General features: G+C 38.9%; 1 protein-coding gene across 1 annotated transcript in view; it reads right to left on the reverse strand.

The window, feature by feature from the left end:
• LOC131459246 (A disintegrin and metalloproteinase with thrombospondin motifs 7) overlaps nt 1-24,859 on the reverse strand; it is a 74,827-nt gene that overhangs the window by 10,418 nt on the left and 39,550 nt on the right. Inside the window, exons 10-23 of the mRNA XM_058628798.1 lie at nt 19,938-20,030; nt 19,068-19,213; nt 18,777-18,946; nt 18,530-18,663; nt 17,353-17,473; nt 15,594-15,838; nt 15,164-15,305; nt 9,752-9,878; nt 7,065-7,278; nt 4,828-6,582; nt 4,309-4,461; nt 3,189-3,362; nt 2,213-2,359; nt 766-928 (exon numbers count right to left, since the gene is read on the reverse strand). Of these exons, the coding sequence (XP_058484781.1) occupies nt 766-928; nt 2,213-2,359; nt 3,189-3,362; nt 4,309-4,461; nt 4,828-6,582; nt 7,065-7,278; nt 9,752-9,878; nt 15,164-15,305; nt 15,594-15,838; nt 17,353-17,473; nt 18,530-18,663; nt 18,777-18,946; nt 19,068-19,213; nt 19,938-20,030 (3,784 nt within the window). The remainder of the gene's footprint in view (nt 1-765; nt 929-2,212; nt 2,360-3,188; nt 3,363-4,308; nt 4,462-4,827; nt 6,583-7,064; nt 7,279-9,751; nt 9,879-15,163; nt 15,306-15,593; nt 15,839-17,352; nt 17,474-18,529; nt 18,664-18,776; nt 18,947-19,067; nt 19,214-19,937; nt 20,031-24,859) is intronic.

The raw sequence follows: 24,859 nt of genomic DNA on the forward strand, positions 1-24,859 counted from the left end.
AGCGGAGAAAACTGACAAAAGCTATCGCAGTTAATCTGCCACAGCAAATTGACTTGCACTTCACAATAAGGACGGTTATTGTTTTTTTGGCAATGTGGTCATTGTATGATAGAAAACAGGAGGATTGTCAGAGTGACTTTGGTGTTGTAAGCAACAAAAAAAAAGTCAGTGAAGCGAAATGAAAATCAGATCAATAGTAAAATGTTGTGATTACTCACTTCTATTAGTGTTGTACTCCCCCCCCCCCACAACCCCACCATCACAACACACACACACACACACACACACACACACACAGTCTATCCCCTCTGTGCTGAGCGGAGTCATTACATTCAGCCACACACTCAGAGCACAGTAGGGGAACCTTTTTTTTACCATCAGCAATCAGACTGCGCAACACCACAGCACCCAAAGTGTAAGACTGTAGAAACAACAATCAGAGTAAAACCAGTGCTTTGCTCAACTATATAAATAATCTGTTTTTCACGGACATATCGCACAGTACATAAATATGCTTGTTGAAATGTGGACCTCAGATACTTTTATTGTTACTCTTGGTAATGGATGACAGACGACCACAATCACAACATAAAAGACACTAATGTACATAGCCTTTCTATTTTTATCTTATATATTTTGGATTCTGTTGTCATTCTTATCTTAATTTTATTACATTTTCTCTTGGGCTGCTACTTTGTTGTTCCTCTGTGTTAAATTGAATTTCAAGGCTGGGAGGTCAGTGAGGGTACACGTCATCGTACTCACCGGAGGGGGTGCTGTCACACTCCTGTAAGTTGCACTTCTGTGAGCTCTCAGGCTTCGGCTCGTGGTCACACTGACTACGATCCACTTCTTCGTCTGTCTCAGCTTTTGTGTTAACACATTTGATGAGTCGATGCTCAACTCCGCCACCACAAGAAGCAGAGCACTGCAGAAACAGATTCCACACATGTTTAAAAGGTTTTTCCAGACAACTTAACTTCGTAAAGATCTTTCTTGTTTTACAACTTTCAAAATCCTTTGAATTTTGTAGCTTTATTTGTTATGATGATGATCAGAATCGGCCAATTATAAACGGGTAAGTCCACAGGAAGAGGGAGCATTTTTGTACAAAATATTAGTGTGATTGTGATTTTGAAAACAATGCATGATTATGAAATTGCTTAAATGTTTTGTAAAGGAGCAGATTAAATGTAAGTTTTTATAATGATAGTGGAAAAAAGGCAAAGGTCACTTAGTCAGGATCACAATTTCTGTTACATTCAAACCATTGTGAGTATAGCAGTGTCTCGATCTTGTGTTGCCCATCAACATTACCAAGCTGCAAACAGGAAGTCATGTGTTGGCGGCAACAGTAACATTGTGCTAGTAAAGTGAGATGAATACAAACAGGTTGGACGATGACTGATAACACAAAAAGCTGTCATCACAAAGTTTCAGAAATCGACTGTTCAAAAAAACCTGCTCATGCTCTGCCGATGTATAAACGCAAACGTTTATAAATAACATTGATTTTATTGCTTGACAGAGCCCGTTTCCACGTGAAGGAAACAAGCTCTTAAAATAACAAATACAATGACAAGTGATTGATATTGTATGGATGTAGGCTGCACTGTTGCATATGCATTGTGTGTGTACCATTAGTGCGTGGGGGTCAGGGTCTGTGACAGGATTGTGTTAAGGTTGCCATGGACATGATAATCAATAAATGGTTACCAGACCCTTTTGAGTTCTCTGGTTATTGTGTTTAAGGTCAACAGGGCTGTGAGTTCAATAATATGCAGGGACACATGACACTTGAGTTCATTACAACATGTCTTAATAAAAATAGAGGATTGTTTTGGGCAAATCACTAAACACAACAGGAGGATCTGAAAATCCAACTCAGTGCATGGACACTAAACTAAAAACTACTCTGATTCTGATTAGTCTCGTTGTGATTAACAAAAAAAGAAAGAAAACAGACTCATTTTGAATGCATTACACTGTGACTGCATAGATTCATTGATAGTCATTACATATGTAAACGTCTTACATTGAGTACAATGAATACAAGGATTAACACGACTGTGGAGTGGAGTTTTAAGATACGTAAAATTGATTTAGTGTCTTACTTAAACAAAATCTTACTTTTGTTCATGAAAACATCCCGGGTGTGTTTGCATGTGCTTGAGTGTGTGTGTGTGTGTGTGTGTGTGTGCGCGCAATGTACCTGTCCCCAAGATCCAGTAAGCCACTGAGCACAAGACTGGCTGTTACATGATTGGATGTTGCTGGGCTCAAGGTACCTACTGCATCGCTCGTTCTCTGGACATGTGACTATTCGCTGCTGCTCACCTCCTCCACACACCTCAGAGCACTAAAAACACACACACACACAGTCTTGTTTTTATAGCTTAACGAGGACACATCATTGACATAATGCATTCCCTAGCTCCTTACCCTAACCCTAATTATCACAATTAAGTGCCTAAACTTAACCCTTAACTTGACCTACCAGGTCTTAACCCTGAAAAGACTCTTTAAAATTGTGGGGCCCAGACAAAATGAAACAAAAAGGTAAGGTTTTTACATTGTTTGGAGCTCACAAAGATATAAATACAAGTACTCACACACACACAATGTCTGAGTCCTTATCTTACACGAAAGTTTGGATGTTAAATTATAGCAGTATTGAAGGACCAACCACTGCAGAATGTTACTGCAAGAGGTGCAATACACTGTTCTTTCTCTACATTGTGAAAGCACTTTTTTAGAGAGAAAACTATTGTTTTTTTTTCATATTCAATTCAGTGCCTCCTCTGGGTTTGCTTTGATGGGGTTAAGAGGTTAAGTCTCAAAGTCTCCCACCTCAATGAAAGCATCAGCCCAGAAAATCACAATAACAGCCGCTCAAGTCTCTGCAAGTCAATTTTCTTCAGCATTGAAATGGGTAGAAACTAATTAATAAAACTGAAAGTTGGTGAGATAGAACTGTCAGGTGAAAACCTATTTTTCACCTGACAGATGTTAATGGTGTTATTGTTGTATTCTGGTATGCTGACATCTTGTGTACTACTGATGTTCACTAACATGTGCTGTGCCTTTCAAATAAATAAATACATAAATGAATGAATAAATGATAACCTACATACCACTATGCTTTATATACTTTAAGTATATTTCATTATTAGCCTCATATGACTCACCTGACCCCAGGAAGAAGTGTACCAGTGAAGGCACGGCTGAAGTTGGCAGGGTAACTGGGTTTGTGGCCTGGATGACACGGCCTGGCAGTGGAAAGGTCGTAACGGCCTTTGATCCCGCATGTCAACACACTGGACCTCTCGTGATTTAATTCCGCCTTCACAGTTCTCGGAGCACTAGGAAGATACACAGTGTGACTGTAGTTCACACAGCTGGAGCCACTGGAGCTTGTGGGTATCCAGTAAATTGGAGACCAAGGCAACAAAAAAGGGTCCGTTGGTGTCACACTATTATAAAACTGCTGATGATCATAGTGTGGCTTGTGTAACTAAAACAAACATGGAATATAAAGTGACTTCAGCAAAACTACAGAGGATCAGTTTCTTAATCAGGAACTGAAATAAAAAAAAAAAAAATATATCTTTTCCTGTATCATTTTAGACTCTTTGCAGAATGTTGCAGCTGTTGCATTCAGATTTCTGAAGTATACATTGTATTATCTGAGGTTTATTACACTTCTTTTGTTTTAAAATAATCAAAAAATGTCAATGTCAAGTTCATAAAGTAACCTACTTTGTGCTCATTTGACACTGGTCAGAGTTGCTTTACACTGTTGATATAGACTGAAAACTGTTGATTATGAATGTGTTTCTGAACATTTATATATACACACACTGCTTGTTGGCGATAAATCAACAAGAACAGAGAAATCGATACAATTCCTTTGTAGCCTCTAAGCACTAACTTGTCCATTACAGTTTATCTTTTAAGCAAGTTCCCCTGGGGATTCATAAATATTCTATATTATATATATTCTATTACAAATGTCTTTTTCAGAATTGAACAATGATCCAGAACTATGCTAGATTACTCGGATATGCTATATCATAGGAAAGCAATCACATTCACTTAAAACCACAAATGTCAACCACATATTAATACTAGACAAAGCCTTTACACTGTGGACCAATTTAGTGTTGCCATTATGCTGCAAACAAGGTGTAGGATGTTCAGAATATAAATAGAAAATATAGATACAAAAATACAACTATTTTCATAGTAACCGTAAAAACAACTGTAAAGGAATATTCACATCATATATTTTTATGCTGGTAGTCTCACCTTACTCCATTCTCCAACCTTCCATGTGGAGCAGGGGCGGATGTAACAGCGCAGGGCAGGTGCTGGTCTCTTGGCTGGATCACAGTCAGAGTCTGAGCCAGTGCTACATGCTAAAGTCCTCCAGATAGCACCAAGACCACAGCTGGTGGAGCACTGGCCACAAGTGCAGGAACAAAAGATTACTAATTTTACTCCATGATGCATTAACACCTTCAGCACACATAATAAGCCTCACTCACATGTAAAATGTTTTTGTGTATGTGTTGTGGTCTGGCTTCAAGCACTCTCCTGATATGCAAATACATGCAAATGATGTATACACATCAGAGCAGGGGTGTGAGTGGAGGCAACGTCTTTCAAATGTGCCATAAAACATTCACAACGTCAGTTGCAATAACTCAAGGACAAATGGTGTCTCCAAAGAATTCAGAAAAATGTGTTTGTAGAATAAAGGCAGCTAGAGACGTGAATGTCGAAACAGAGCAAGAGTTTAGAATGTGTGGATTAAGGCAGACTCACAGTGCTCCAGTTGCCAGCGACCCAGTAGGCAGCGTTAGTGACTCGTGTAGAGGCTGATGTTCGGGCAGATGTTGGTGCTGGAAGTGTGTGATTAGGTGTGCGAGTTGGCACGAGGAGCACAGCAGGTGTTGGTGATTTCATGAGCTGTGTTTGAGTTGTGTGATGTTGAATGGTGGCGTTTGAAGCATCAGGATCACTGTTACTGCTGTTCCTCGTCATGGGGGGAACAACTATTTCATTGTAGTCAAAATCATCTAAATCAAACAGTGGATCTTGGTAGGCAAAGTCTGTTCCAGTTGTTTCAGGGAAGGAAGTTAGAGTAGGTAGCTGCTCTGTTGTTGCTGGCAGGAAATCAGCTGGAGAAGGCCAAGAGGCTCCTTCTGAGTTTGGCAGAGGTATGGTTCCTGTAGTTAATGTGGAGTCAGCCTCTTGGTTACCTGAGATTACCAGAGAGGGAAAGGGAAGAGGAGTGGGTTTCTGTGAGGCAGGGAGCGGGGTTGTACCGAGGTCAAGGTCAAAAGCCGATGAATTGTCTTTCCTTGTGTCGTATGCTGTATTAGAATGTGTCTGATCCAAGTCCAGCTCCTCCAGTGTGAAAGAAGTTGGAAATAATGTTGACTGAGTGGTTGTTTGAGGTATTTCTGAAACACTTTCATTCACCAGATCTTGAGTCTTGACCTGAATTATAGATTCTGGTGTGGGAGTGCCTACATTTTCTTCATTTGCTTGGTCTGTACTTTTATCAATGTAACTGTACTCATAATCATCATATGTCTCCACCTCACGAGGTCTCACAGTTGAAGCAACAATAGTATTAATGGTTGTTTGAGCCTGTTTTGGAGTCACACCAACATCCTCACTGTGATTTTCCTCCTCAGAAAAATAGTCATAATTATTTTCAGACTCCTCTGTGTATTGCCCCCATGTCACATCATGTGTAGGCTCCTTTGTAGTGATTTCCAGATTAGGCATTGTGCTGATGTTTTCGGGCCACCGCACAACGTCATATCTCTGCTTTGGGTTAAGTGATTGCTGCGTTGTTGACAATGGTGGAGAATGAGTTGCAGACACAGGCAGGAGATAATCCTCAGAAAGAAAGTCATTCATCCCTTCAGAATTGGTTTGCACAGACTCATTTATTGCTGCATTTCTACTGTGATTCACATTGTCAAGATTGTTGTTGTCTGTGTGTGGCTCCTCTGTGTTCACCATGTGAAAAATGGCTTTTAAAATTGTAGAAATGGTTGAAGTAGCAGTGGGAACACTTTCATTCATGCTGTGGCTTGGATTGTCCTCCTGTGGAGAATGGAATATGTGACTGTCTCCTGAATCTTCCTCATTGTTCCCAAAATCATCTGACAAGTCTTCATGGAAGTTGATGAAGTTATAGTCATAGTAAAAATCATCAACTTGAACACTATTCTGTTTACCATTTTCAAGGTTATTGTGGTAGTGGAAATCTCCCTCGATTATGTTATTAAGGTTACTATGAGATCTTGGTTGGGCTCTGGTGGTGCCGTATTTGGACGGAGGTTTGACTTCAGGTATGGAATTAATTTCATTGAGAACTTCTTTACTTGGCCAGCCGCTTCCTGACCAGTCCATACTTCCAAAGTTATCCACAACCTGTGGGCAGTCCTGCATGAAACAGGTGCTGATGGCCAGAGGCTTCTTTTGGGGGTCACATTCAGAATCTGTGTTGCTAGAACAGGTCACATTACGGCGACGGACTCCACTTCCACAAGTCAGTGAACACTGCAGGAGAGAAAAGAGATGCCAAAGCTGATTATAAGCATCAGCAGCTCCATCTGTATTTTTATTTTACAAGCCTCCTAGTTTACAAAGTAAAATTCAGCTCTCAAGTGAAATGAATTTTTTTCCATAACATCTCGCCATGTGGAGAGATGCTATTACAAATGTTGTGACCAGACTCAACAGATATTCTGTTTTATCATTCAGAGCTCACAGCTTTCAGACAATATGTGACACTATTATTCTCACAATGAGGCTTGTTTTAGCTTGTTTTAGCCTAAAAGTGAACATTTGGCCTGCAAATTATGACATTTCAAGTTTTGAACTGACAATCTGACCACACTGTTACTTCCTTAGAGATAAAGTTACAGGTAGACACATTGTGAGGGGACACATCAGGAGACTCAAACCACTGAACTTCATGAACTTTCTTTCATTCTGCACAAACAGAACATCCTGTCCCAACACAGGTTAACCTAACCTACCTTTGACCAGCTGCCAGTGGTCCAGTCTGCTGGGCAGGGGACATCTGTGTTGCAGGACAATAGTGACTCAGGTTTCGGGATGTGTTCACATTCACTGGGCTGCAGGGCTTCCTGCTCCTCCACACTCACTGCCTGGATGCAAAGCACTGTCCTTTTAGTCAGACCTGAGCTCCCACAGCTTGCTGAACATTTCTGCCACTCACCAACCCACCACCTGAACAGAGGCACACAAAGCACACATCTTCCATTTACTGCTATACTTGTGACAGAAAATATGTACAAACAACTGACTACAGCTATATATATATATATATATATATATATATATATATATATATATATATATATATACAAGCTTCACTTAAATGGTGATATTTCCTTCCGCCTTTCATAACAGAGTGCATTTATTCAGCTGTCCAGTAATACATTGAAACTCGCCAAACACAAATAAACAACCGCTGTTAAGATGTTCAGTGTAACAGATTGGGACCATCTGCTCATCCAGAGAGGCTGTGTGCACAGGTGAAAAAGATGAAATGTTTATTCAAAGTTCATGACTTCATAACCAAAAAAATACATTCTTCACAAAAAAGTAAAAATGTTATGAAGTGCACCACAAAATACAGCAGGTTGGATAGAAAAAGAGGAACTGCGGCCAATTAGCTACACAGCTCAGTGCCAAAATAAACTGCCACTGTTTATCGCTATTATGCAGAAAATAAAGCACTCACAGAAATGTTATACATGAACAATAAAACATTAACATGCTGAGAGCAGTAAGAATGTGTCATCTTCCAATCAAATCACATTCACGGCTTCTGCTGTTCATTGTCGACATAGACAAGGCTCTGTGTGCGTCATTCTTGATTGTCCAACATTCAAGGGCTACCATTCCTACCCATGATATCTTCCAGTTCTAACAACATGTGTACTGGCACTGCAGTGGAATGTCTCTTAGCAAATAAGTAAAGAGTTATGGCTTTTGGAATGGCCATTAAGATTTAACCAATTCATTAATTAACCAATTACGTCTGTTTTCTTTCTTGTGTGTATTTTTTTCTCTAGACTTCACACACTGTGTCGTTATTATTTATACCAGCACAATGTGCATGTCAACCAGACGGGTAATTTAATTATCAGAAGAATTCAAAGTGCCTGGATAAAATGTGAAGATACATTCAGCGGCCTCTGAACTGCACATACCTGACAGTGCAGCTACAGCCATATAATACTGCTTCTGGACTGCTAGATTTAAAATGTATCTAACAGCACCGAAATCAAGGGTGACGTTTGGTTACTGGCGGGGACAAACCAGCTATTGTTTATTAACCAATTTACCGATGATTAAGGAAACTGCACAAAATGTGTTACCCTGTTAGAGGGTGTTCACTTTCTTTTTTTTTTGATATATATACATTAAGTGACATAGAGAGGCCCCAGATGGTTGAGTCTGTGTTTGAAACAGACGCTAAGAGCCATATTCAACACATAAAAACTGCTCTGAGAGAACAAGCTGCACTTTGGTGCAATAAAATGTGTGGAAATAGAAATATCTGGAGAGATGTGCCTCTTTGATCTCAATGAAGCAAACCTGCCAGCTGTGCTCAACTATTCATGTTTGATGTGCACAGGCTGCACTCTCAAAATAACCTGAATGTGTCTTTCAAAGAGACTCAAAAGCTCAGGTTGCAATGGTGTGAATTAATCTTATAGTATACGAGGTTAAAGGGGATGTACATGACACAAGAGGAATTTAATCAATACAACAAAACACAGGAGACAAACGAAAACAAACTGGAGAACCACTGTTTGACTGCAGAAAGATTAAAGAGGTGAATGTTACAGTCCAGAGGTTTTAAAACTAATCTCACTAAACCATGAGGTTTTTATGTTGAATTTCAGAGCCACAAATACAGCAAACACAAACAAGCATTTATTGTCAATGCCACAAGTAAGAAAAACATCACAGACAAAGCAATGGAAAAAAGACAGATTTTATCAATCCATAAAAGAGCTGATGAAAGGTAAACAGTTCATGGAGTCCTATCGCTGATTGTATTTAAGATTAACATAAAACAGATAATCAAGTAAATAATTGTTGTGTAGAGGTTGTTTAAAACTTGTTAAATACTTCTTCCTTTCTAATGCTTACCACTTAATATTTTGCAAGGATTGAATATTTTTTCCATTTTCTATTAAATACCAATCGACAGGAGCACTGTCATTCACATTTTGATCCTAGTTTCTCTCATTTTGTGTTGATGGAGTGCTTGTTGTATATGGGGAGACAATGTCTTGTTTTATGGGGATGAAAGGTTTTAATTGAAAGTCTGTAATTTGTTTATGAAACACTTTGTGGCTTACTGAAATCCACTTCCAGATAGCCCTCAATAAATAACCTTTGTTTGTGACAAAAAATCTTTAACAGGTTACAGTAATTGGGAGGACTACAGATAGGGTTTGAAAAAGATTTAAACAAATAAGGTGAAAAGTGTTTTAGAAAACAATTACAGACTACAAATATTGTGGCAGTGGTGTGAATATGATCAATGAAATTGACTCTCCAATCAGTTCTTAATGAAAATCTGGGTTCAATAGTCCTTCTAAGAAGAGTTGAAAAACAAGCATATTTCCCTGTGTGTGCGTCTGTGAATACTGGTGTCATTTTGTATAGCATGTCAACTCACATGGCTGGACATGGATCCTTGTTACAACTGGTTTGGTTATCATCAGGTCGGGTCAAGGGGTCACAGAAGTGCTCCTCCAATATCCCCATTGTCTTTTCCACACAGTAAACAGTCTGTCTCTGAACACCTGGAATACCAGAGGGAGGAGAGGAATGCTTGTGTGACATCTGGTGAACCATGATTAAGAAGAGAAGATGAATGACATAAAAGACAGCAACACATTTCTACTTTACGAACCAAGGATACAACTCTGAACATAAATCACACACATTTTGGGAAAGTGAGCTCCTCTCATTAGATCAGCATGGAGAGACACATTTGTTTCATCATGACAGATGACCTGAGGTGAGCTCTACACCAGTAAAACTCTCTATACTGACTCTCTTTTAGATGCGTATTTTTGCAGCACTGGAACTGTGAACTCTCCGAATCAACGATCACTCGTGCAAAAGTGCACTAGAACGCGATTAGAATGTGTCAGTAGTTCATTCAGAATCAGCTGTTAATCACACATGACGGGTCGTATTACGTGATGTTCGTATTCCCGTAGCAGCCTCTGCATTAAAACCACTTGAAGATCAGCTTCAACTGTTCTCTATGGGATGGCACAGAATAGGATATGTGCACAATGTGTGGACGCTGGGCTTCTGCATGACGATTGGAGGAACTATCTGAGAGGAGCAGCTGTTTTTGATTGACATGTGGATTATGAGAGGGAAGTCTATTGACAAATAGCTGGTCGTTCTGTGTTATTTCCTTGGCGATATAACCCATTTTCATATAGACTATAAATAAAAACACTATTTTAGCATTCAGTTTTACATAATTATCACATCTCCTTGATCTAGTTGTTTGTTTGCAGAATTGATGTATTAATAACTGGGCCTGAAATTGCCCCCACCCACTCCTGCACTGCTGCTGTTAGCTGATAGTATTGCTTGGCCAGTTCCATTTTCTTTTCTTCTATTTTTTCAGATAGCTCTACCAACTGAGCTATCCAAGGCCATTATCAGATGAAGGATGCAGCATACAAATGATCTGACATCATTTCTGTTCATGATAACAGAGGCAGGATTATAACATCATCAACAACAAAAGACACCAAAGGTTATGCACTGTAGCTTTACATACATATCTTCAACTAACACAGAATCGCATGAGCAGAAATCTGTTTTCATTCCTCACTAAATAAATTATTAAAATGCCCACCTTAAATATGCTTGAAATAAATTATTTTGTCTACCACAAGGAGAAGTATTATTATACAGCATCAAACAAGTCGATACTTAAAAGTGGCTCCACCAGTATTCACCCAAGAGCACATTACACCAAAGAATACTTTAAAGGAGCTGATTCATGAGGAAGCCACAGATTTATCCCCACTTGTGTGACCGAACATCTCTTGTGCTCTTTCGGGAGCCTCCACCCCTTCAGAAAAGCAGACACTTGTCACCTCTCTGTGCCCTCCATGTCTGATCTCTTCCTTACACTTTCAAATATCTCTCTAAAGAACAAGGCAGCTACATTAGATTGGAAGCCAAATGGAGACAGGATGAGTAAAGATGGAGGAAAAGATTAAAATGCCAGACTGATTGAATGGTCTTTTCAGCTACATGAGCAAATACTGCTTTAAGATCTCAGAGTGGTAGATAATGTATTTTAATATGGGCGAGTAATGTCTCCTGATGTGCTAATGCCTATTTATACCGTATATATGGAGAAATGGTGTAGACATTTGGTTTCATATTTGTGAGATACTTGTCAAGTATTTCCTCTTCCTTATATGAGAAAATGGATATTTAAAATGCTGAGACTTAAAAAAAACCCACACACTTCGCACGAGTAACATTTCCCTGCTCATACAATATGCTGTACTCGCATTAGCACTGTGGCCAAAAATGCAGTAAAACAAATTCACACAGGTACTCCTCACTCTATTATTGATGCTGCTGCTGTTGCTGCATTGATACACAGCTCTACAACACTCCTATGGAAACAACAGCTGTTGCTCTAACAGCATCAGTAAAAGTATTAAGTTTCATCTCCAAATCTGCATTTAAAAAAGTTTTTGAAACCTAGGGAGATGAGCCCCCGTACTCCTTTTTCCACCAACACACACATTATGCTCAGTCTTGGGAACAGAAGTGGGCCCTGTTCACTAACATCAAGAGGATTAATCTCTGTATAAAAGCCATCTGGACAAATAATATAAGAGAGTGTGTATTAAGACTAAAACCTTCCAGTTTCCTCGGTCCTCTCCAATAAAACAGGATTTCAGTTTTGTAAATGATGTTCCCATTTAGAGAAAAAACAAAATAAGTCAACACCAGTGTGATTGACAGCTGGTATCGTCCAATAGGAGCCTGGTTGCAACATCTGGTTGCAAAACATCAGCATAACACCGGCTAAATCTCGATTCTTCAAAACTGGAGCTCAGATTCTTATGGTCACAACTGGTTGCTACTTGGTTAAGATGTCTAATTTTGGCGTATTATACGGAAATCTCATTTTAAATAAATAGTAAAAAAAAATGTTGCAAATCAACAAACTTGTACACGTAACAGCAAATTACACACTGGTAATGAATGTGAAATCAAACAGTGTGACGCTGATGAAATTAAAACATAAGATATGGTCTATTCAGCACTAAACTTAAGGACTGAAGTCCATAAATCAAAGACAAGAGTACACAGAGTGAAGCTTCTTACTACTGTGTGAATTGACACATGAAAAAGACTGAAGGATCCAGTGAAGTCTTTGAAAACACCAGGCTTCTTGGTTGAACAATGCTAGTTTCAACTAAGATTTATTGTTCAGCCACACGAGACATACTTTCAAATCCTGTATCTGTCCATCAAGTCAATGGTCTCTTTGTTTTAGGGCCTGTACACCACAAGAGAACGGGTTTAGGAGAATCTCCAAAACGTTTGAATCGTATCGCCTTGTTATCTACATGGAACTGGCACATGGGAGCCGCAAATGCTTTTTTTTTTAGAAAACGGGTCCTGGGGTGAAAAATAATTGGTTATGTATACAACAATACACAACTTTGGGAAAATGCCGATGTCATATCCCCAACTCTGCTAGTTTAATCCACACATTTCAGGTCTTTTTCAAATGTTTTTGTTGTATTTCTGTGGCTCCACATACAGGCCCCACACTACAGAAAGTAATTTGGGGTTTTTTAACAATACTGTGTATTAGATGAAGGAAAAGATCGTATAGGGAAAGTTCTGTTTCCATGCAAATAGGGTCTTGTACTGTAGCTGCAAGTGTTCACACAAACCAAAGCAAACATGTTTTTTTTTCCACAGTGGTGTCATTTATTTATTTATTCTGTATTTATTATGTATTTTACCAATTACATGAGCAGCTGCATCCGAAAATATCGAGCTGTGACATACAGTAACTGTATTGCCTGGTCCCTAATTAAGTATTTCTTTTACCTATTTTATCTTTTAAAGTGGACCATAGCATCAGTTCCTACTTAAATATGGGTAATAATGCCTGAAAATTGCATTTGGACATGAACTATCACCAGTGATTTTGTGTCAGGGCCATGTCAACTGAGTTTTTCTGAATGTGGTTCTCGGGCACAGTGCTGCATACTTATATTGAAGTGTCATACTGACGGAAAACTGAGGATTATGAAGATAAAGCTATGTTCTTTGAAGGAGAAATGAGGTAAGGCTTGTCAGCTCCTCTCTAACTGAGATTACTATGTAACAAATGGTGGATTGAAGAGTTCAAACTCGAATATCGTGAGTCTGGAGGAAGAGGTCTGGGCTGTTTGGTAATGTTTGGTCTTTTTGTTCAGATTACCAGGCTTAAAAGACTCATATCCAATTGTTATGGTTGATGTGACTCAGATGTGATTCCTCTTTTCAAATCAGATTTGTGTCACTTCAGTATGTGTGATTAGACATGAATAAGAACAGCAATAACAATGCGACTTTTTGCCAATATGTGTGTGCAGAGTGTTCTTAAACCAGCAGCATGCATATACTTCAGCATCATTGACCTACACCACAGAAGTGCAGTATAATAAAACAACAATGGAGGACAGTGCTGTCCTCTAGAGCAGTGTTCCCCAACCACCCGGGCCGCGGACTGGTACCAGTCCGTGGGTCAATTGGTACCGGGCTGCACAGAAAGAATACATAACTTACATTATTTCCATTGTATTTATTGTCCTATTCTGAACGATGTTTTATTTTGGAAAATGACCAGATTCTCTCCGCCACATCTGTCTATGACTCACTCTTGACGCATGTCAAGATGCTTTCCTTGGTCACCTGTCACGGTCGCAAGAAGAAGATCAACTGCTGGAGATGGCAAATGACGGCGGCCTTAAAAGTATGTTTTTAAGATGCATTTTACCATTGATGGAAAGCGGTTTTTTTTCTTTCTGTTGATGCAGCACCCGTCTCCTGGCTCGCGTCATCTGCGTTCTCTGTTACCGGCTGCTGTGCAGTTAACAAGCAGGACTTCACATGTTGTACATTTGCCCTTTGGTCAGCAGGCTGCGTCCGCAACTGGTTGAATTTCGGCCACATTTTATTTTGCTGTATTTATCCGGGACACATTAAAGGCCAGTCCATGAAAATATTGTCTGACATTAAACCGGTTCGTGGTGCAAAAAAGTTGGGGACCGCTGCTCTAGAGATAAATATCACAGTAGCCTGCGTTTCTGAATTTCCCCTATGGAGATCAATAAAGGCAACAACAAATGTTCAACTGCGATACCATGTGGACTCACAATTCTGATGCTTTTTGTTGTTGTTGATGACACATCACGAAAGGTATTTTTGCAGTTTCAGAGAGCAGTGACATTCAGATACAAGACGTTTGTAGTTACCAATGAAAACTGTCAAATATGATATGATATGAATCAGATTTGAATCGGATTTGAACATTGTGGCTGGTAAATCTGAAGGTAGCCTTAGAGGAGGCACATGGACCAAAGTTCTGTTTGATGTTTGTCAACAACACTGACATGTGTGTATATGAAAGTGACAGAACTCTGGTTTGTCCTTCCTGGCGCAAACCTCCTACCTATCGATGGCACTAGGAGTACACTGGATGTGGCATCCTGTGGTCAATTTAGAGTGTCCCATTAACAATGAGCAATAGGGAGTGGATTCTTTGCTCAGGGGTATCCCAGCCATTGACCTGGCAGGGATTAGAACCAGGTTACAAGTAACTCTGGTTACTTGCTGTCATCAAATATTTCAGTGCTACTGCTTGGTGTCATGGACGTCTGTTGTGGTGTGATTCAGATGTCATCAACACAAGTTGTTGTTTGCAGACTCTGCGGCATGTATTTAAAACTATAGCTGAAAGTTTTGTCAAGCTTTTTCTCCTCTTTCTCTATCCATTTTTTATGGCAAACCCTAAAGTTGTTTCTCTTACCTGTTCCACAGGTAACACTGCACTCAGTCCATGAACCATATTTCCAGGAGAAAACTGACAGAGGTATGTTGTTGTCCTGGGAGACATTTCGACTGATAGTGTACTCAAACCTCACTCCTGGGTTGGTCTCCTGAAAGAGAAGCTGTGGCACAAGAGACAACGTCTAGCAAAATATACAGAAAAACTAGCAGAGAAATATAACCATAAAAATTGAAGAGCTAAATCACAAGCTGAAAATACTGTAAATTTAGCATATTTTCGATTCTTGCACCTCAAGGGAAGGCTTTATATGTTCATCAGGACAACAGAGACAAGCTATTCTAGGAAAGTTGTTGAGAAGTCTAAAGTATCAATTTTTTTTTTCTCTGACAGTACAAGTAGTTTCAGCATATAAATGACATCACAAAGCATTAAGTAAAAATAATCCTGCCTGAATCCACAGTGGCTCCATGGTCGGCCCAGGAGATGTCAGGTTTTCCCAGTGCCCTGTCCTCATGTAGGTAAATACTGTCCCGGCTGCCTTGTAATCTCCATTCCACTGGATCGTCCAACCACCATTAAGAAAGTATGTGCTGGGGTTGTCACTTCGTAGTGCCAAGAAGTTACCAGCTTCAGCCATCTCTTCAATCCTGATATCCCAGGCTCCCACTGGGATCAGTCCAATATCTACATAACCTGAAGGACATGAAAATACACAAGGTAGCTTGACTGGAATACATGTTTCAGGGCCAATTTCAATAAAGATTAAAATTAAATACACAAGTCAGATAAAAATTCAGCCAAACCCAATTACACAAATATATAGAATTGTGTACTATATTGACATTACCTAAAAAAATAAAATAAAAACAGCCATATGCATCTTTTCAATACAATTTTTTTTTACAAACATGTATATGATGCTATTATTAAACTGAGGTAAAACATGCCAACAATGCATGTTTTAGTCTGAATTTGTTTGGCGTCACCTAAACTTTGTTTGAATAATTATTATCATTTAAGTTAACAGTTACAAAACAAAACAAAAACCCCACTGTTGATTCTAATAATGTCTACACAGATTTTTGTTTTCTTTACAGCTGTATAAAGGCCCTCATTAGACCCTTTTTTCAGTTAATGAAAATTTATAACAGCTTTGTTCTACTCTAGTGATCGTGAGACTGCGTTCATTCTCCTAATTGTATTGCCTCACTTTGCAGCCCTTCAGGCCTGTGATCTTCACACTGATGGGATTTCAGCAAATATGTCCCAATCTCTTAAATGTGCACTGTTGGAAATTAGGAGCAAGTAAACAGGAGGATCTTAGTGGAGCTCCGAGCAAAGAACCAACAATGCATGAAGGACTTCTGTACGAGACATCGTCAGGCCTTTGATCACACTCTGTTTATTATTCAACTGATCAAATGAATGTGTATTGTAAAAACAGAACAACTTGGTGATGATGTAGATTGTGCAAGCTTCCTATAGACACAGGAAATAACAGCTGCAATAATAATAGCAATGGCTGTAATGTTATTCATGTTCGTACAGAAAATAATAAATAACATCCAACAATGAAAACCTTCAACCAACAGCCCCTGATTTCCCTTGTCCTATTTATAAGGCTATTCAAGACAAAACAAAAATCCAATCTTAACAAATAACATATACAAGCTTATTAAAGGTGTAGTGCATAACTTTTAAATATAAATACATATGATTGCATTCAAGCCCATCCTGAATTAGTTCACTCACAGCTGATTAAGAGTTTCTCTGTGTCTCAATGATGGTTTTATTTCATGTGGTCTGGCAACATTCTTGCCTTGCGCACATGAAGTGATGGCTGTCAGCAGTAACATGATGCTGGTAAAGTGAGACAGCTGCAACAGCCTGAAGTATGGCTGAAAAAACACCAAGAAGCAGCCACAGAAATTGATTGTACTACTAAAAAAACTGGACTGGATTGGACTTATTCAGAATTCCTCAGGGGGGCAACAGACGTTAAGCACTGGGGATTGTGTGCTGAAAAGACAAGGGTGCGGGAAGCATGGCAAGCTAAATGGAAAACATTTACCAGGATCCAAAAACAGAATTTGCTCAATTTAATTTAGCCATCAAGGATTTCATTATAGACACATTTGCTTTTCCTCCTGTGACCGATCAAAAATCTTCTGTGCAAAGGCTTGAGCCAAAATTAACAGGAAACTTACCAAGTCCTTCACTCTCCTCAAACGTTTTCTTCACAGTTGTGCAGGTTGAGCCATTACCGTGACACACTCCGCAGCGATCCTCTACAGCATTGGAGTCAATCACATAGTCACAGCCTAGATTCTGTAACACACAAGTAACACAGTCAGTGCTACATTATCTAGAAATAACAATTCTCTGACATTCAGCTACATCTATGTCAGAGTTGTTTCCCTGAATTATTTTCTTAAGTCCGTTTCATGTTGTATAAATATCTATCATTCAATTCAATTCAACTTCAACTTCAACAAAATTAGGCAGGAAAAAAAATGCTTTGCAAAAATGTCAGGAAATATCATGAAGTCACAGCCCAAGGTCAGTGAACACTTTTCACTCGGTATCCACACAGTGTCTGTATCACTGACTGGCATTTTGGCCCAGGGTGATAGGCAAGAGCAGGCTGTTATCTCACAAGATAACAGCTGCCACAATTTCTTTAATCGACAAACTCATTTTCATACAGAATGTCAAATATATACAATGCTCCTCTAGCGAGACAACAACCCTGTGACTAACAAGCCACAGTTGAATAGAACAGAATACGGTGAATGAAATAACCTTGTTCCACAAACCAAGAGAGAAATGCAATTCAATTCAAACAACTTAATTTTTATGATACTTCATTTATGTAAACGCACAAGCGTATATCGTGCAAATCCCATCAACATAATACATATCATCCCACACAAGCATACTTCATGTCATCAGCCTAACATACTGCATACAAAGCACCATTTGTATTGACAGTGGCATCTGTTAAATGATTAAATAGAGCAATAAAGAGTAAATAATGAGTAATTTGTATCTCAGACCTGAGGGTAAGTGACTATATTGTCTGTGAGTGAGTGAGTGCATGAGTGAGTGAGTGAGTGAGTGAGTGAAAGAAGTTTGATACTGTCTGTGTTCCCGTTTCAGGGTTCTTCATTTATAAATATTGATGAATGAATTCTGTTGAATGAAACTAACTGAAATGAAACCAAGACTGATGGGTGAACTTGAAGAATGTGGCGTTTTCTTAGAAAAAAGAGGTGTTTTTTGCATTCGGGAAAAAAATGATAATCAAAACCACAGAAACCATAGAAATGAGAAGAAAGACAACTGAATACTGAACTGGAGTTATTGATCCGATTTGATTTGTACCTTGCAAATGCCATTGATGCACATCTCACGGCTTTTGTTGCCTTCATAGCATGGTGTACCATCAGTGACAGCATCCAGCATCTTTTCAGAAAAGTGTTCATTCAGCGGACGGCAGTGCAGCTCACAAGGGCTGACTGATGGAGTGTCATGAAAAAAGACAAAGCTATGAGAAGGATGAACATGTGCTGCACAATAACTTACACATTTTACAACAAATACCAGCCTGACTCAAGTTAAATGTGCTCACCTTTACTGATAACAGCTTCCCACTTGTAGAATTTGCCCTTGTATGGTATAGCATTAAAGTGACGACACTGGACATCTCGGAATGTGGGCATGTCGTGGGGACATGGTGCGATGTTACAGATCTTGTATCGTCGTCGTTCTCCCAGACAATATTTTCCTCCGTACTTAGGACTGCAGAAAAAGACATAAACACAGAGCTCCTAATTGACAACTTAGATAAAAACTGGCAAATAGTGGAATAAAGAGAACATGCTTGCAAACGCACAGTATTAGAGCTACAGACAAAACTTACACGGGGTTGTCACATTCTCTCTGGGCGCTCTGGACACCAACACCACACGTCCTCGAACAGGCCGACCACTCGCTCCAGGACGCCCAGCCCCCGCCTACACTCTCAGGGTGATATCCGAACGTAACGCACTCCCCACCGAAACACCACTGATAAAAAATAAATAAATACAAATCCAAGTGTTATCTTATTCTCACGAGATTCTCAAGAGATCAAGTTGTTATTCTCATAACAATCTCATAAATTCTCTTTTTTCTTATATCTCTCCCACACACATTGCATTTTCAATTATTACTACTTGTCTATTTTAACTTTTCGTTAGAGGTAAGAACTTGTTACTTTTTATCAGGTCCATTTTATCATCTAACTCTGTCATCTTACTTCAGCACCTTTTAAATTAAAATTTCTCGCAGTATTAAGGCAGCCCATTTCCCTTCGCAGTCTATCCGTTGTAATTATTTTAAATCTTGCTATACATCTTCTAAGAAAAAACTATATACTAACATAGGTAAAGTTAGGCCATCACTTAAATCAGTTGGTTTGATAGAGTGTTGTGTCTTCAACTGATGTCGTTATGACAGTTATTATTCATCATCACATTAAAGGCAAAGTACAGGTAGACACAGAATTATTACAGTCCTCTCTTCACAGAGGTCACCTTGTGATGTTTTCACATTAGTCTGGTTTTTGAGAGGTAGGGGTGAAGCGGCACATGCTCCGAAAGCTATGAAAGATTTTGTTCTACAAGAAGTTGAATTTCAGAGGTAAAAACAGTAAGAAAGACATCCATCAACTACAGTACTTTCCTTTGAATCGATGTTTTCATCACAATACCCACTTCTCTTGTGGTGATGCAACGAAAAACATACATACCTTGTCCAAACCACAACTGGTTCCATCCACAGCGCCATCCAGCTTTGAGTGGCAGGTTGTTCCCACACTGCACCACAGCGTGCTGCAAATATTCTAGGCAGGCAAAGAGAGAATGACGTCATACTTCCTGCAACCTATTTGTCTTTTCAAACATGTTTTTGTTCCCTATTCATTTATTTCCCAAGGTTGATGTCACACCACACACAAGCATAGATATAGTATGGAATTATTGAATGCTTTTCTCCCACCTCTGGCAACATCAGGTCTACTACATAAGTAGAAGATTATTTTATACTTCACTTTACATATTGAAAATACAATATTATTATATTTTTTTAGCAGATTGAGTTTCTTTTTATACTATAACAGGATTCAACTATAAGCTATCTGCTATCTGTGTGTGAAGTATCATGCTCTGTGAACAGTGATTCTTTTGAAAGACATGCTTGTGCAAGATATTGTAACAGTGGAAATAAACCTTTGTATTTAAAACCCATATTTCCAATGCCCTAAGATTTATGATCTATTAAATGTTTGTCTTAAAGCAGTGTCAATCAAATATGCCTGATATATCATTGGTTAAAAAACTTAATAAGGCTTCCATATGCTGGATGTGCACGGAAAAGACGGTGCTGCTGCTGCTGTTTGCCGGCTGCAGCTACATGCAGAAATGCGGATAAGTAAATCTTTTAATTCTGAATGTCAATTTCACCTTTCCCTACAGACATGTACCAGAAGTTGCTTGGCAACATAAATCTCCTGGATGACCCTTCTGAACCTATGCATGCATTTAATATGACATTGCTATATGTATTGGTTACATTTGTAATTTGCACTGACTCAAAAGATTCAAGAGAAGCATCATTCTAGCCCTATTTTTTTCCAAACATTTTAAGTCCAGAAATATTTCTTTCTCTTCTTTCCTTTGCCAATTTATGGCTATGAGTGCAATAAGTGTGTGAGTGTGAAAGTATTCAGGACTTTTTATATGATTTGGAACCAAATCTTTAAATGATAAGGGATTTTTTAAATTTTTTTAATCATTCAAATTTTGCAAGGTGATAAGTAACACATTTTCCTGGGTGGAGACAAAGTGAAAAGAGATATTTTTTATCACTTTACAAACTGAGGTAAAACAATAATCCACTGAGGAGAGTAAAATGAACTTTAACAGACAAGAGACTGACCTGAATTTGCAACAATAATCACTCTAAAGATCAATTACTTCCTAGATAGGCAAAAACAAACCTGTGTGTGAATAATAACTGATAACACCAGAAGGTCAAATGCATTGTTTATCAAGTAATTCCTGGCCGACTGCTCCAACTGTCTAGACCCATTCTTGTTGTTGTGCTTGACATTTGTAAATGCGTAGGGGATGTTTTGCATTTTGGCAAAAAAAACATTATATGATATATATTCATCCTGCACATGCAATAATAACAAGGACCCGTGATAATCATTTAGATATATCTCCAGAAGGATCAACAATGTACAGTGTATGTCTGAATAACTGCATTAAGAAGGACGGAAACAGCTATAGCTGACATAATCATTAGAGAACTATTTTTTAAAGGAACACACTGTACATTTTAGTGAGTTACATTAAATGTGAATATAACTGGTCTGTTGTCTGTTTATATGTAGCACAGTCCATCAGTCTCGATGGCCACTAAAAGAGCTCTACACAACCGTTTTACATTTCACCCATTCACACTCAAACACAGCACATCTATGCCGCTTTGGATGTCATGTGACTCTGAGTTTGCTCTGATTCTGAAAAATGAACAGCACCACAGCAGATTTCAAGCTTGACGATTTCACTGCACGCTTTAAATCCACAGAGATCGAGCAACATTATCATAACCCTTCATACTCCACAAGCCACCATACAGTATATATATGACTGTCTGTTACATTCTCCACACAACTCCCTCTATGTTTCTTAGTATAGCTGGGGTGTGTCAGTGGTGACATTCCATCCTGCATACAGAGAAACATACTCACATCACAACTGAGCAGGAAAGGTGGAAGAAGCACACAGCACAAGTAAAGCAAGACAGCTTCATACACATAGATGAAAAGAAGTGGGTTTCACTGCTTATAATAAACCTGGACATTCATTTTAGCTCCTCGTGAATGTGATTGTCTGATATTGAAAATGTGTGTTCCACCATCAGCAATCGAGTGCTTTCTGAACAGCGGACTCACTTGTGCCAGTTTGCCTGTGTTTGCGTTTCTGCATATCACAGCTCCAAGTTTCCTGGATGCAGCCTGGATAATTTACACAATGATAGAAGACAGATACACAGAGCAACAAATAACTCACCAAACTTCTGTAGAAAAGTACTTGAAAAGGCTCCATTTATGTCTCTCTGTGTTTGTGTGAGGATGGAGAGGGGCGGGGGAGAAAAACTAGGTCAAATAAGGACTGCATTGTTGTGGTAATTACTCAGAGGTCCACGGGGACGATACAACTTATTGTGTTGTCGAGTGGCACATATCTCTGACTTGTACACTACAGAAGCTCGGGATTGCATCCCAGACCTTCCAACTGGAAGACAACCTGCTCTACCCACTGATCCACAGTAATGACTTTAAATCTGAAGTGCTTTTAAATATGAATGAATTATTTCTTTCAAGCCTATCAGCTCCACACAACTCTCTCTCTCTCTCCCTTTATTTAAAACGCTGATTCATGTTTTAAATACACAGCTTGATTCATTGTACATCCTAAGTCGTGGAGGCAGGCCGGAAGCACAAGGGTAACACAGTGCTGGTAAAGTAAGATGGCTACAAACGGTTGATGTAATCACTTCGTGGAAACCCCCCATATGTGTGTGTGAAAAGTAAGTGCTATTTAACAGATTTAATAAATGCCTATGAGGGATGAGGACAGTGCAAGAGAATACGTCTTTTAGAGATGCCTGCAGTGTTTCGGTCATTTGTCAGAATTCCTCTGGGGGCGAAAGAAATGAAGCTCAGAAGCTTTAAACCCATTATATGAAAAACCCTGCAACTGGGAATCAGTGAGCTGACTGTGTTTTCAAAAGAGCAGTCTGGTGGTGCTGTAAATCTGTTAGCATTGTAAATGTCTTTCTGTCCTGGGAATGCTTGTAAAACCCACACACAGGTTATTCATCTGTGGAGACACAATATTTGCTTTTTACTTCCTAGTGGATTAAATATATGTGTGGTCTAATTATCTTTTACCCATGTTGCTTTACCCTGATGTACAATGTGCAGTAATTAAATACAGAATCACTTGTGCAATGCTATGTGCTGCACATACAAGTGTACCACAAAAATGAATGAGCCAAATTAATTGAATAGGTCCAACGGATTCTTAATCTTGAATATAAACCAGCCACATTAATTGCTTTGTGCCATGTGTGACCCATGTCATTGGTGGTGGATGCCAAGTTCATTGTGCTGCAGTGAACAAATAAATGTGGTGGCTGAGGTTCCTGACATGCTTACAGTAGGTTAAGAAAATGAAACCACTGGGCTATTGAAAAAACACATGGGTTCCCAAAGGCTACATTAAACTCCTCCGGATTTGCTTGTGAAGAAATTATCTTCCCCTTCACCTTTCCTAAATGTGGGTGGGGTGGGGTGAGTGTGATAATATAAAACATAGAATATATATGACAGCTGTTGAGTGACCACTGAGCTTTTAATCCACAACTGTAGTAAGAAGCCATTCCTAATGTAATTTGTCAGTTTTACTGGTTTTTACAATTTGTTTTCTCATGTTTTGACAATAGTCTTTTATTTCTATCTCTTGTGTTTATATATCTTATTTTAACTATGTTGTTTTCTGTGACTTACCAGACTTCCTTTTATGAATTTATGTTGGTGAGCCACAGGCAAATTTCCACATTGGTGGACATTCTATTCTTCTATTCTTTTCTATTCTATTCTATTCTATTCTATTCTATTCTATTCTATTCTATTCTATTCTATTCTATCCTATTCTAGTCGTCTTTGCACCCTGCCTGCCCACTGAATACCACAAATCTCTCTGGCCATTTCATTTTACTTCCTCAGGTAATGCAATCTGTGAAAAGTCAAAAGCAACTTTTAAATAATCGAGGTGGAAAGACAGAATATACTCCAGTCCTCTTACTTCAGAAAATAAAAGTGTTTTCCCTCTCTGTGGTATTTAAGACATTGTTAAACAGTAATATCCTCTTTAACTTCATATTCTGCACTTGCAGCATGGAGTGAGCTTAGTGAGTTTATCTCAACAATTTATTCAAACAGAATAATGGGCAGATTCCCTTAGCTGTAGCTGTTTTCTGTTGAGCTAGTTATGAAATTGAACTGGTTTCTCTATGTATTTATTTTTTTGTATTGTGTGTTGTTAAATGTGTGCAAAGTGAAGTTTTTTTTTGTGCTGCTGCGTGTCTTGGCCAGGTCTTCCTTGAAAAAGAGGTTCTTAATCTCAAAGGGACATTTCCCTGCAGGACTGGTAACCTAGTATCAGGAAAATAATCACTCCTTGAATACGGACAAGATCATGGAAATTATTATTGATCGGAGGAAGAGGAGAATGGGGCAGCACAACAACAAAATATGTGACAGGGATACAGATCCTTTAAAGGTCCAGGTTTAACAGATTAGTGACACCTAATTGTGAGACTGAAGAGTACAACAAACGGAGGACTCCTCTGCTTACCCTTCCCTTTCCCATCTATTTTAGGCAACAGTGGTAGCCTCTGCATATGAGAAAGGATGTAAACACACCCTCACAACTCTCTCCGCTCTTCCTCTCTCCCACTGTCTCTGTCATTTCCTCCCTCTTGGTTTAACTGTTGTTGTTTTTTGTTGTTTTTTTTGAACATATAGCTTATGCTTCAAAATGTTAAAATCATATCTGTTTGAGTGGCTGTAGAAACATGTATAAAAGGCGTATTATA

This window comes from Solea solea, chromosome 5, assembly GCF_958295425.1.
Source record: "Solea solea chromosome 5, fSolSol10.1, whole genome shotgun sequence".
Lineage (NCBI taxonomy): Eukaryota > Metazoa > Chordata > Actinopteri > Pleuronectiformes > Soleidae > Solea > Solea solea.